Source organism: Haliotis cracherodii, unplaced genomic scaffold (genome assembly GCF_022045235.1).
Source record: "Haliotis cracherodii isolate W230 unplaced genomic scaffold, xgHalCrac1.p SCAF_7, whole genome shotgun sequence".
NCBI classification, from domain to species: Eukaryota; Metazoa; Mollusca; class Gastropoda; order Lepetellida; family Haliotidae; genus Haliotis; species Haliotis cracherodii.
The window spans coordinates 28647413-28659384 of NW_027266330.1; the positions used below are offsets into that span (position 1 = coordinate 28647413).

General features: G+C 41.7%; 1 protein-coding gene across 1 annotated transcript; it reads left to right on the forward strand.

Moving 5' to 3' along the window:
* Positions 1-6200: 6200 nt before the first annotated feature.
* LOC139447785 (uncharacterized) lies at positions 6201-11025 on the forward strand. Its single transcript, XM_071229277.1, has 3 exons — positions 6201-6925; positions 8891-9035; positions 10409-11025. Exons 1-3 carry the CDS (start codon positions 6242-6244, stop codon positions 10792-10794), a joined length of 1215 nt encoding a protein of 404 aa, XP_071085378.1. The 5' UTR covers positions 6201-6241; the 3' UTR covers positions 10795-11025.
* The last annotated feature ends 947 nt before the right edge of the window (positions 11026-11972 follow it).

Sequence of the window (11972 nt, forward strand, 5' to 3'; positions counted from 1 at the left end):
CATGGTATCTCAGAGAGCTAGCACTATAAATCGACACCGGTCCGGACTAGTACAAGCAGCCACACACACACACACGTGCATGCACGTCGCTATATAAGTGCAATAATCTTGGACGCGACGTTAAACCCAATTTCACCTCACCTCACCTAGTTCACGATGTCAGCCAACTGTCGTTTTAATGCTGTATCATTAGTGACGGTGTTGGACGACAACGGCACATACTGTTTGACTACAAATGCTATAATCGCCAGGTATTTCCTGTCCGCATTGGACCCTCCGCACACACGAGAGCTGACGTCACCTGATGCTTCAGAGGAAATACTCCGATGTGTTGTATAATGGTATCCACTTAAACCGTTGTAGTTTAAAGATTGATAATTAGTAAAAGGCATATGTTACTGCAACAAGGTCATTGAGAACACAGGGTGCGGCTAGTCAATACGATAACTCTCTCCTGAAGGAAAACAGAACAAACGAAATATTTGTTTGTTTGTTTGTTGTTTAACGTCACACTCAGCAATATTCAAGGTATATGACGGCGGTCTGTAAATAATCGAGCCTGGACCAGACAATCCAGTGATTGTCATCATGGGCATCATGCTCTATGAGCATCGATCAACGCTATTGGGATACGATGACATTTATCAACCAAGTCAACGAACCAGACCACCCGATCCCGTTAGTCGCCTCTTACGACAAGCATCGTCGCCTGTCAAGGCGAGCATGGGTTGCTGAAGACCTATTCTCTACCAGGATCTACACGGAAATGGAATATTGCTAAAAGCGTCGTAAAACCATACTCACTCACTCACTATATACACGGGCATTTACAGATGGTTTGAATGGGCAAACATTTAATTTCACATGTTTAAAAACATTGTTTCTTCAGATCCGTGATATTAGAAAAGTGAAAACTGAGACCGCCATACTTCGGGGAACCAATAGCAGATACAGGGAAACCAATGTTGTCACTTATGAAAGATCTGTCAGACCGACATCTTGATGATACACTTCACGTATGGTTACTATAAGAACTCGCCATGATCACAGCTTTTCGCCATTAAAACTTTGAAATACTTAGTGAAATTGCGATTCAGGCGAAGATCGAGGGCACACTGGTGACGGTGACAATCGTTGCTCATAATATCAATCACTTGAGTATAGTCCTCTTCAATTTACAGACGGCTGCCATACAGCTGCGATATTACTGATGGAGGCGTTAAACAACAAACATTCATACAACACTTTAGGCCAAAAGGCATTGTACGTCATGCCATTTTAATTTGTGCGAGGCATTGTTTTACTTAAAAATGTGAAAACATGTTCCTTTTGTGTCAGAACCGATACAATATCGCGTAATATGCACAGACGTTGTCTAAAATAATAATATCGGATTTTGGAATAACGTTTTCCATTGTTATGTCAAAGAAGTGGATTTTTCAGGTTTCATGCCGGACTGCCGTTATTCTTCCACATAGAACCATCCAATGGTATTCCACATATATTAACCGTTTCCTCATCACCTGGTCCATCGCTATTTTTAGCCACAAGGAACATTTCGCAAAACCGTCACATATTCTGAAGGGAAAGTCCCAAAAGGCGGAAACAGAGAACTGCGTTTCTATGGCTACCCTAGATTTCCACAGCCATGGTAATTTCACATAAACGGTAATGTCCGCTCCCGGTAATATAGAGTCGAAACTGAAACTAGGGCAAACGCAAATCAGCGTCATACAATGCAGTGGTTAAGGGGATCACTGGCAATAGCCAACACAGTGAGTGAGTGAGTGAGTGAGTGAGTGGGTGGGTACGTGTGTGAGTGAGTGAGGGAGGGAGGGAGGGAGCGAGCGATCCACATCATGGCTTATCAAAGATTATACTGAATAAATACATTTAGAATATAGAAAAATGTCAACAAATAACTAAATATCACAGATTAATATTTAAAACTAGCATGTAACCATAATAAATATTACTATAAATCACAATACATGGTGAAGACAGACTACAGATCGCCAGCCACCGGACCAAGGAGACTTACAGTACTTCTTCTACCTGCAAAGTCCCCAGCAGGATTTAAATCACCCCTTCAGGTGTTGGCGATTATTGACAAATTAAGCCTAACATAAAAACAGCTATTCTACGAATAACAACGTTAACGTGGCAGAAATAAATATACTTGGAATGACGTGGTCTTACAAACCTTCTCTGGGGGAGGGGGGGGGGGGGTACTGAATGAGTCCATGGGTGTGTAGCACATTGTAATTCTACAGTAACTGTTATAATAGACAAGTCTACAGTCTAGAAGGTAATTTAAGGTACCGACGTTTACTACAATATCTGAAAAACTATTGGACCTACTCCAGTCAAAGTTGGTATGAGATTATTAAACAACCATACATAACTGGATATTACATTTAAAGGCAATCGTTGAGACGCCCAACGCTAACACCGTATTCGTGCGTGCGTGATTCCCGTGCAACCTTTCGAGTTGATTGGTTCAACTGTGTCATATGGCCCTGTGACGCAGGGGTAGCATTATGCAGATGGCCGTTTCGATGAATGCTCGTTCCACCAATCATAATCTCATACCAACTTTGACTGGAGTAGGTCCGATAGTTTTTCAGATATTGTAGTAAACGTCGGTACCTTAAATTACCCTCCAGACTGTAGATGCGCGGACAGTAAAAAATTAAAGACGCCAGTCTCTTATAGGGACATGTTCTATTGTTATTATAATCTAGAAATTATGATTTAAACTAATAATTATTGCCTTAGAGACTTGTGCACATCTGTAGCCAGCAGGACATGAAACATACATATATAATTCTCTTTATAAGGCTGGGCTGCCTTTTGTAATTATCAGCGCATAATCAGTCTCAATTTTACTGATTTCTTAGGCTAGAAGTATACACAAGGCGTCCCTATAGGTATAACCCCTTCTTTTACATCTGATGACATTTTGTAAGCGCAGCTCCTTCCATGATGACATATTGATTTGGTTGTTAAAGTAAAATATAGATAAATGGCCCAAGTAGAACCCCCATATTGTATAATCCTAGATGCGACCCCGCATAGCATAGGTGAGGGTACCCTCTAATTAGACCCCCGAATCCCGCCTAATAATGGGGTGGGTAGACTGACATTTAGTCGCAGAAACATATTTTTACAAAATAAAAAACATAGAAATCTAAATTTCATTGCCTCAGGCAAACTGGACTTTGATTTTTTTCTCAAGGGAGACAGACTAAGGGGGTGGCAGCCTCATAGGTTGCTGGGGACCAATTCTAGCCTGGAATCACCGCAAAACTATCCACGAGTGTATATAAGTGACAGAAAAGTCTATATTTAGATCAGACGTCATGATCGCTGCAATTACACGCGGATGTGAAATGACGACGATGAGGCTTGATTGAATACATTTACATCCTGCTTCGCATAAAACCAACTAATCCCTGGGTGATACTGGCCGCTTTGAAAACGAATTTCAACTTTACAAATGACGTTGATAGTATTTATTTTATAGCGTTCAAGTCATTCTTTGCTTAAAAAGTCAGTTGATAATAAAAGATAATAAACAGAACCAGATTTTTTATAAACTGCCGAACAAAACGTATACAACCATGTGGCTAAAAGTGAAACAAACAAAACAAAATAATTCGATGGTGATGTATTTGATACGGGTATAATAGTTGTGTTTTGGACCTTGAGTTTGCAGTGTTCCGGCGATTGTTTTCATCCTGCAGCCACGTTATGATAACGTTTGTAATTTCTTGTGTGTGTGTGTGTGTGTGTGTGTGTGTGTGTGTGAGTTGGGTTTAACGCCGCTTTTAACAGTATTCCAGTTATATCTCCGCATGTCAGCTTAATGTGGGAGGAAAGCCCCAAGTGATGCAGGTCTCAGGCGTTTATAATTACCACTTCGGTGAAACCCACGAGCACGGGTATGGTGCTGACAAACCTAGAAACATAATCGGGGCGAACCGGGATTCGAACCCACAATCATAGGATTATGGCGTGCCCAAGGGACGCAAATCTGCACAGCGAATCGCGGCGCCTTAGACGACTGGGCCACCCGTGCCCCCTTGTAATTTCTTGGTCAAATCCTATTGTCAAGTGTACACTCTTTTTCCCGGCAGCATAGTACTGACGCACTATGAACTCTTTTACAGGTGATGAGTCGTAGTTAGAATGAGATACATCTTCGTGATGATAATAATTATGCTTCTCATAATGATACACATGATCACACGTTACTTCTTCAGGGCTGTATACGTATTTATTAGACTATATATCTTTATGATAATATACACCAGGTTGGTTGGTTGGTTGGTTGGTTGGTTGTTGTTTAACGCCGCACTCAGATATATTCCAGCTATATGGCGGCGGTCTGTAAATAATCGAGTCTGGACCAGACAATCCAGTGATTGACATCATGAGCATCGATCCACGCAATTGGGATCGATGACATGCATCACCCAAGTAAACGAGCCTGACCACCCGATCCCGTTAGTCGTATCTTACGACAAGCATAGTCACCTTTTACGGCAAGCATCTTCACGGGTAATATACACCAGGAATAAATGTTCATAATAGCATGTTCAGGAATTATCAAGTAATCAAATTACTCCATCAGGTTTGTTTACGTACTGATGACAATATATATATATATATCCTGACTGATATTATTCGCCATGAATAAATGTTCATAACTCTATTTTCAGGAATCATTATGGAATTAAATTATTCCTTCAGAATTGTATCGCGGTATTATATATATTCATGATAGTTTTAGTGTGATTTATATGTCACGGTTCTATTCGTGAGATATATTTTCGGGATAATATTTATTTTAATACGTTTTGATTTCAGTCTTAGATATTTCAGCCACACCTGTGCCGCGCAGAGTCATGTCGGTAAAGGTAAGACGAGGGGCGTTGTTAGAAAAAGCCACGCATGCTTGCCGCAAAAGACTCGATTATTTATAGACCATCGTCATATTGCTGAGTGCGGCGTTCAACACCTAATAAACAAACATACGGAAACCCCCATGTAGGTTCACTAATGACAGTTCGTGCACTATCAGGTGACATGTTTACACATGATGACTACTCGAGGTTACTCTAAGTACATGAGTTGTTGCGTGGATCGATGCTAAGTACACACTGAATGTACCACTAAGAAGAGACCCGTGAAGATCCGAGGTACAATAGGTCTACAGCAACCCATGCTTGCCGTAAAAGCGATAGACTAACATATAGTCTCTGAAATGAACATATCATACAGAAAAAAACAGTTGTTCAGTTATCTTAATAAAAATCTAATAAAAAGGGAGCCCAGTGATTCTCTTCATTTTCAGATACTGCAGTAATCTAGACTTGCCAAACATTATAGACTTGCATGGGCTGTAGTTGATATAAATGTATCAGGGTCTGTAAGACAGACTATAAAAGCGACTATGCTTGTCGTACGAGGCGATTAACGGGATCCGGTGGGCAGGCTCGTTGACTTAGTTGATGCATGTCATCGTATCCCATTTGCGTGGATCGATGCTTATGATGTCAATCACTGGATTGTCTGGTCCAGGTTCGATAATTTAATGACCGCCGTCTTACAGCTAGAATATTGCTGAGTGTGACGTTAAACGAATAAAAACAAACAAACAAACTACAAAGAAGAGTATGTCTTCTTCAGTTAGAAATAGACTATAGCTTGTACCACGTCAATCAATCATGTCAAAGGGTGATCAAAACAGAGGGTATTGGCTGTGGAATTTTTCCAAATGATACGGCGCTATTTTATTGAATACACTGCATGAATATACGACTAATAAGAGTATGGCTTCTTCAGTTAGAAATAGACTATGTGTACCACGTCATACAATCATGTTTGTTGGTGATCTCGACGGAGGGACTTGCCTGTGGAATTTTTCAAAACGATACGGCGTTATTTATTCCATAAATAAATTAGTAAAATAAGCTGAAATACTGAACAGCAACCGTAGTGCGTTGATGAAAATACCCAAGGGGATGTTGCTGGCGATATGACCTACTTTACAACGGTCGTGATAAAACAGGTTTTGCCATAAGGCCCAGAGTGGCGGCAAGCGATTGTGGTCACGTGATAATGATATCACGGGAAACCCCAGATGTTGAAAGAAAAGGCCCAGCGCGGCTGCCCGAGAAGTAGAGTCACTACATGCAGACACAGCGCGGTTCCAAACTTGCACTCGTGGCGGGCGATGGATTCATGTAAAGATAAAGTTATTTACAAAACACAGAACGATTTGAACATTGAGCGGGAACACGGACGAAGTGTCACTGTGAATTTTGACATTAACAACGCCTCACACAGACAGATGAAGGACGTTAACAGCACGGCGAGGCAGGGTTCATCTCCACCCACAGCGAGAGAAACTGAACATGGGATTCAGAGACAATATTCTAGTCAAACTAGCAACCCTGCTGATCGGGATGTATGTGTGGTACTTCCGAAACGGTTGAACAGTCTTATAGACAATTCTTCTTCAGGAGATCCGTTATTATTACAGAAACATGTGTCTCGTCAATCAAGCCAAAGTCCTGACAAGTGTAGACAATCTCCAAAATATCCTACCCCGTGTTTGATCAGGCAAATTAGTAAAAACACTTCGAACGTTATCAAAATAATAGTGGTCGTTTCATTACTATTAAATGTTTGTCTTATTCCGGCTTTCGCAACGGTGATAACCCTTTTGCTTCGAGACACGACGTCGTGTAGCGTTCCACCACCACCCGCAGTCGGGCTTGACGTCTCCGACTCCCTCTGTTTCCCGTGTGGGGTAGCTGGCATCCCTGGGGTGCCCCGTGCCGTCAGGACAGACAATGGCGTCTGCTGTGGATCAAAGGAGGACGCCGACCTTCAACGCATTCTTAAGCAGCGAGTTGTAAGTATACTTTTGGCCATATTAAAAATTCATTCATATTTTTTAACACTACAGTCTGGTGAACGACGTGTAGAGCTAGATTGCCGGAGCAACTCATGTTAGAGGCGACTAATGGGACCGGGTGGTCAGGGTCGCTGACTTGGTTGATGCATGATCCTTATTGAGTACATCGATGCTCATGATGTCAATCACTGGATTGTCTGATCCAGATTCGATTATCTACAGACCGCCGTCATATAGCTGGAATATTGCTGAGTGCGGCGTTCAACAACAAACAAACAAGCACAACACAAAATCACAAAGGAGAAACAAATCTTATTAAAAACATCACGTTTCTCATAATGTCAATCACTGGATTGTCCCGACTTCATTATTTACTGTCACAAAGTGTTAAACAACAAACAAACAAAACAGTTTCAAGAGTTCCTATTTGATCCTACGTATATAGTTTTGTTTATTTACATGGGTCATTAATAAAATATAAATATCATTATGTATCATGTATTATTATTATTATTATGAGTCCATTCAGAAGCAGATAATAATCAGATGGCTTTACTATGTATAATATATTATCCAATAAGGAAATTGGAGCACACAGATCGGCCATTGTATCTGTTGACCCCGTATATATAAAGTTGACCTCTGTTACTACCGGATATCTGACGTTCCGACTTGAGGCTATAAATAAACATACGAGAATTCCGTGCGGGAATTCCCCGCTTCAGTCCGCAGCGTGGGATGGGCGATAGGTCACATTTCAGCAAAGCTGCGCTGAATAATGTGACAAGTCTGAAGTGCGATTATCACTATACGTACCTGCGGGTCCAGTTTCTGTTTCTCGAGTGCACGATTCAGGAAGTTGCTTGGGTTTCCCCAACTAGGAGAATGACGTATCATTTCTTCCTTGTTGTGAATTAAATAGATGTATGTACATACAGTTTTGTTACCAGTGAAGGTGCGGGGTAGAACAGGTCTTCAGCAACCCATGCTTGCCGTAAAAGGCGACTATGCTTGTCGTAAGAGGCGACTAACGGGATCGGGTGGTCACACTCGCTGACTTGGTTGATGCATGTCATCGATCCCAATTGCGTGGATCGATGCTCATATCAATCACTGGATTTTCTGGTCCAGACTCGATTATATACAGACTGACGTCATATAGCGGCGTGCGGCGTTAATCAACAAACAAATAACAAGTAAGGATAAGAATTTATGGATGAACATCTTCTTTATTACAATTAAGAGCGATGTTTCGGTGTAGGTTCTAACACCGTTATCAAGCAAGTGATTTACAGAGTGCAGTAAGCAAGTATATATACACGTAGGAGGCAATGTTTATACAGTAGGGTAGATATACTGGAGTAGCAAAGCCTGCTGTGTACACACAAGGGCAGTGATGATGACCATGGGTGAAGTCAGTGCCATGATACAAAGGATGAAGCCAGTAATGTAAACAACGGGATTATAGCTGATTGGGGTCTTTGATGAGTTGATGGTACGCCAGGGGTATGTAATAGCAATTGTAATAAAGAAGTTGTTCATCCATAAATTCTTATCCTTACTTAGTACTCCAACTTCTAAATGCCTATCAAAGAAGTTAAACAAATAACAAACAAAAATATACAGCTTTGTACATTGTTTTCATTATGAAGTCAGTACTGATATCGAAAAATTATTTCTCGATTAAACCGACAAGAGTATCTGAAAGAAATATACGGCGGGGAATTTAATCGAGGGAATACGGTATTACCTTAAACTATCTGGGCGTCAATAGCACAATAATTCATAGCACGAAAAAAAATGTTTTTGAAGAAAGAGTATTGCTCTCCTTCCGCGCGATATATGCACAGAAAATAAAGGTTACAACAATCCATTTTCATTTCAAGACCTTCTTTTTCATTTAACTGTCAAGTTTACGAATTCATAAATGTTCATAATTTCATTACGTTTTTGTGTTCGCAGCTCCCTTCAACGGCGGCGCTCGTTCATACAAGAACTCCATGCACTGTAGATAGTGTCGAGGAGCCCAGTAAAAAGGGACCAAGAAGAAATCATTCCTTGAAAACAGCAGCTCATCTGTTGGTTGACGTGAAAGAAACACAAACAGGTAGTTGTTCAAACAATTATACACAATGAAAACTCGGACAAGTGGGGACTTTCGGTACCTATGCTTCCTGCATTGACCCCAGCAGGATTTATACCCCCCCCCCCCCCCCCCCCCAACGTCTGCATGGCGAATGTTGACAAATTTCGCCGAATTTTAAGAGAGCATAGTCTAGGATAAAAATCGAGGTAGTAATTTAAACACCTTGAATGACGTGGTCTCACTGTCTCAGACGACTATATGCTATGTAACGTTAGTATGGACTATATGAGATGATGCATCGAGACCACATAAACAGTATACAAGACATTACCGTATAACGAGGGTTTCCGGTCCTCGATATTCCACGTGTTGATACCACAGCTCGGCTCAAGCTGGGCTCTGTCCTCTCATCTCACAAAACTTACGCAATCTCAAAAGGTGCGGCAAAGTGTAAATATTTCGAGTCTAGTCTTTGTAGCCTTGCTACAAGGCTCCACTGAAAGATAAGTCCATTGATGTGTATTAATTCCATCCTCTAATAGGCAAGTCTAAGATCCCCAGTCTCTTGTAGGGACAGGCTTGTTCCTATTATTTTACATAATCCAGAACTTATGACTTTAACTAATAATTATTGCCTCAGAGACCAGTGCAAGTCTAATGTCTTTGGTACAAATTCTCAACTTCTCCGCCACGTGTAGACTATTTTTAGAGTCTTATTGGAAAACCCACACGTCACGACCGCTCAGCTCAAGGGACAGTGTCACAAAAGATCAGGTTCTTCCTAGTGAGACAGTTACCCAGTCAGGCGTATATAGCAACGAGTATTTGTGGCATGAAACTGGTGTACGGAAATACACAGAATCAGGCAGGTCACAGATGATCTTTGACCTGAGGTCATCCAACCGGGTGGTATCAACACCCGTCGCCATTGTGACCACTTAATCCACACTTTTCTAAAATCCAGGGGAGGGGACACGGGGATATTTTTCATAATCCCCCAAGGTCGCTGTGGCGCAACGAGTGAGTGAGTGAGGTCTTACGCCGCTTTTAGCAATATTCCAGCAATATCACGGCGGGGGACACCAGTAATGGCTTCACACATTGTACCCATGTCGGGAATCGAACCCGGGTCTTCGGCGTGACGAGCGAACGCTTTAACCACTAGGCTACCCGACCGCCCCTGTGGCGCAACGACACATTCCCTATTGAAAAGATAATGGTTAAAGCGTTCGCTCGTCACACCAAAGGCCCGGGTTCGACTCCCGCAACAATTTTTGGCGTGATATTGTTGGAATATTGCTAAAAAAAACTCACCCACTTATTCATTCACTGAACAAAATACAATTCAACAGAATTCCTAAAATAGTAATAATAATCATATTTATTTTTTCCAGCGGGTTCCATAAAATGGATGACGGAGTCTGCAGATGGGATAGCGTTCCTTCAGGGGGGTCTGACGGTTAGGAATTCCACCATCCGGGTCAAGAAAGGAGGCATTTACCGGATAAGCAGTCACTTCAGTCTCGACACCTTTAAAAATACATTGATCAATCCGAAATATATAATGGATCACTATATCTACAAAGCTTCTTCCGGGGAGACGTCTGTGATCAAACTAGTGAAAATGGTTTTGGAGAACCGGATGTATGAGTCGAGCGACGTCGTTGTAGGGGTCGTAAAGCTGCGTGATGGAGACGAGATCGGCGTGAAGATGCAAACGTATCAATACCTGTATAATATGGAAGTAGCTAACACGCTTGATATCGAAAAGATCGGCTAGAATGTGGGCGTGGTGTTGCTATGGACACAAATCTTTCAACTCGGGAACAGACTATAAGTGGGTTAACGCCGCTTTGAACGCTATTACATCGATGTCACTGGGTCTGGAAGTTGACGTATAACGCGAAACCCATGATCATGGTACTGACAAACCAAGGATCATAAAAATCATCGGAGTCGACCCCGAAGATAAAAAAGACAGCACGACAAAAAATGTGGACCGGGGTGTCGCCGTGTGCGGACTGGTGATATGCTATATAAAGATGAATGCTGTCGTAAAGATAATAATATATTAATACATGTACATAATAAATTGACGTTGTACAAATATATACATAATTTGAGAGATAACTTTTTAGGGAACATATTTGAAATACTGGAACTTACAGATTCCTTGTTTGCATTTAACAAAGTTTGTTACATTGAAAGTACTGGCTATGTCAGAATGACAATTTCTTATCGTGAAGTGGGTGTCTGCGCCTAGTAGTTGCGACTGGGCAACTGTCTTCAGTGACGTCAAGTTAACGAGAGAGACCTTTGCTCGTTGTTTCATTCGGATTCTTTCGTTTGTCACGTCTACTGTGACAGGTCGTGCGCTGTCCTACTGTCTACTGATAACAGCGCATAGATAAATGAGCAAACCGACAGTGTAAACAGTTAATGGAACAGCACGCCAGGCTAAGGCGTCAAGAGTTGTTTCCCCTGAATGTGTGACTCGGACAGGGGTTGTACTTAATATTTGTGATTGATGTTTGTAATGTATTGTTAGTTTTTAGTAAAATCATTTACAGAAAGAGTCGTTATTGTATCTATCATAATAACGAATTAGCGGCACCATGTAATGGTGACCGATGACATGCATCAACCAAGTCAGCGAGCCTGACCACCCGATCCCATTAGTCGCCTCTTACGACAAGCATGGCCGCCTTTTACGGCAAGCATGGGTTGCTGTAGACCTATTCTAACACCAATGTGTGGAAGTCTTTCTGGTACTCCGCGAAAATAATCTATCGGCTAACTGAGTGAGAGTTGTTTTACGCCGCAATGCTCCAGCTTTGTCACGGCGGCTTGTCCATAATCTGAACCAAGCAAGGTTCGGTATAAAAAAATGTCAGTTGAACAAAGGCTTGACTCCACCAGCAGAAACATCGACCCACTTAACAAACGTTTCAGATATTC

Bases quoted from the DNA above. Each gene is read 5' to 3' on its own strand.
- LOC139447785 (XM_071229277.1), top strand. From the start codon at position 6,242: ATGGATTCATGTAAAGATAAAGTTATTTACAAAACACAGAACGATTTG. The intron at 6,926-8,890 runs GTAAGTATACTT...TTGTGTTCGCAG, and splicing joins GCATTCTTAAGCAGCGAGTT to CTCCCTTCAACGGCGGCGCT. The intron at 9,036-10,408 runs GTAGTTGTTCAA...TATTTTTTCCAG, and splicing joins CGTGAAAGAAACACAAACAG to CGGGTTCCATAAAATGGATG.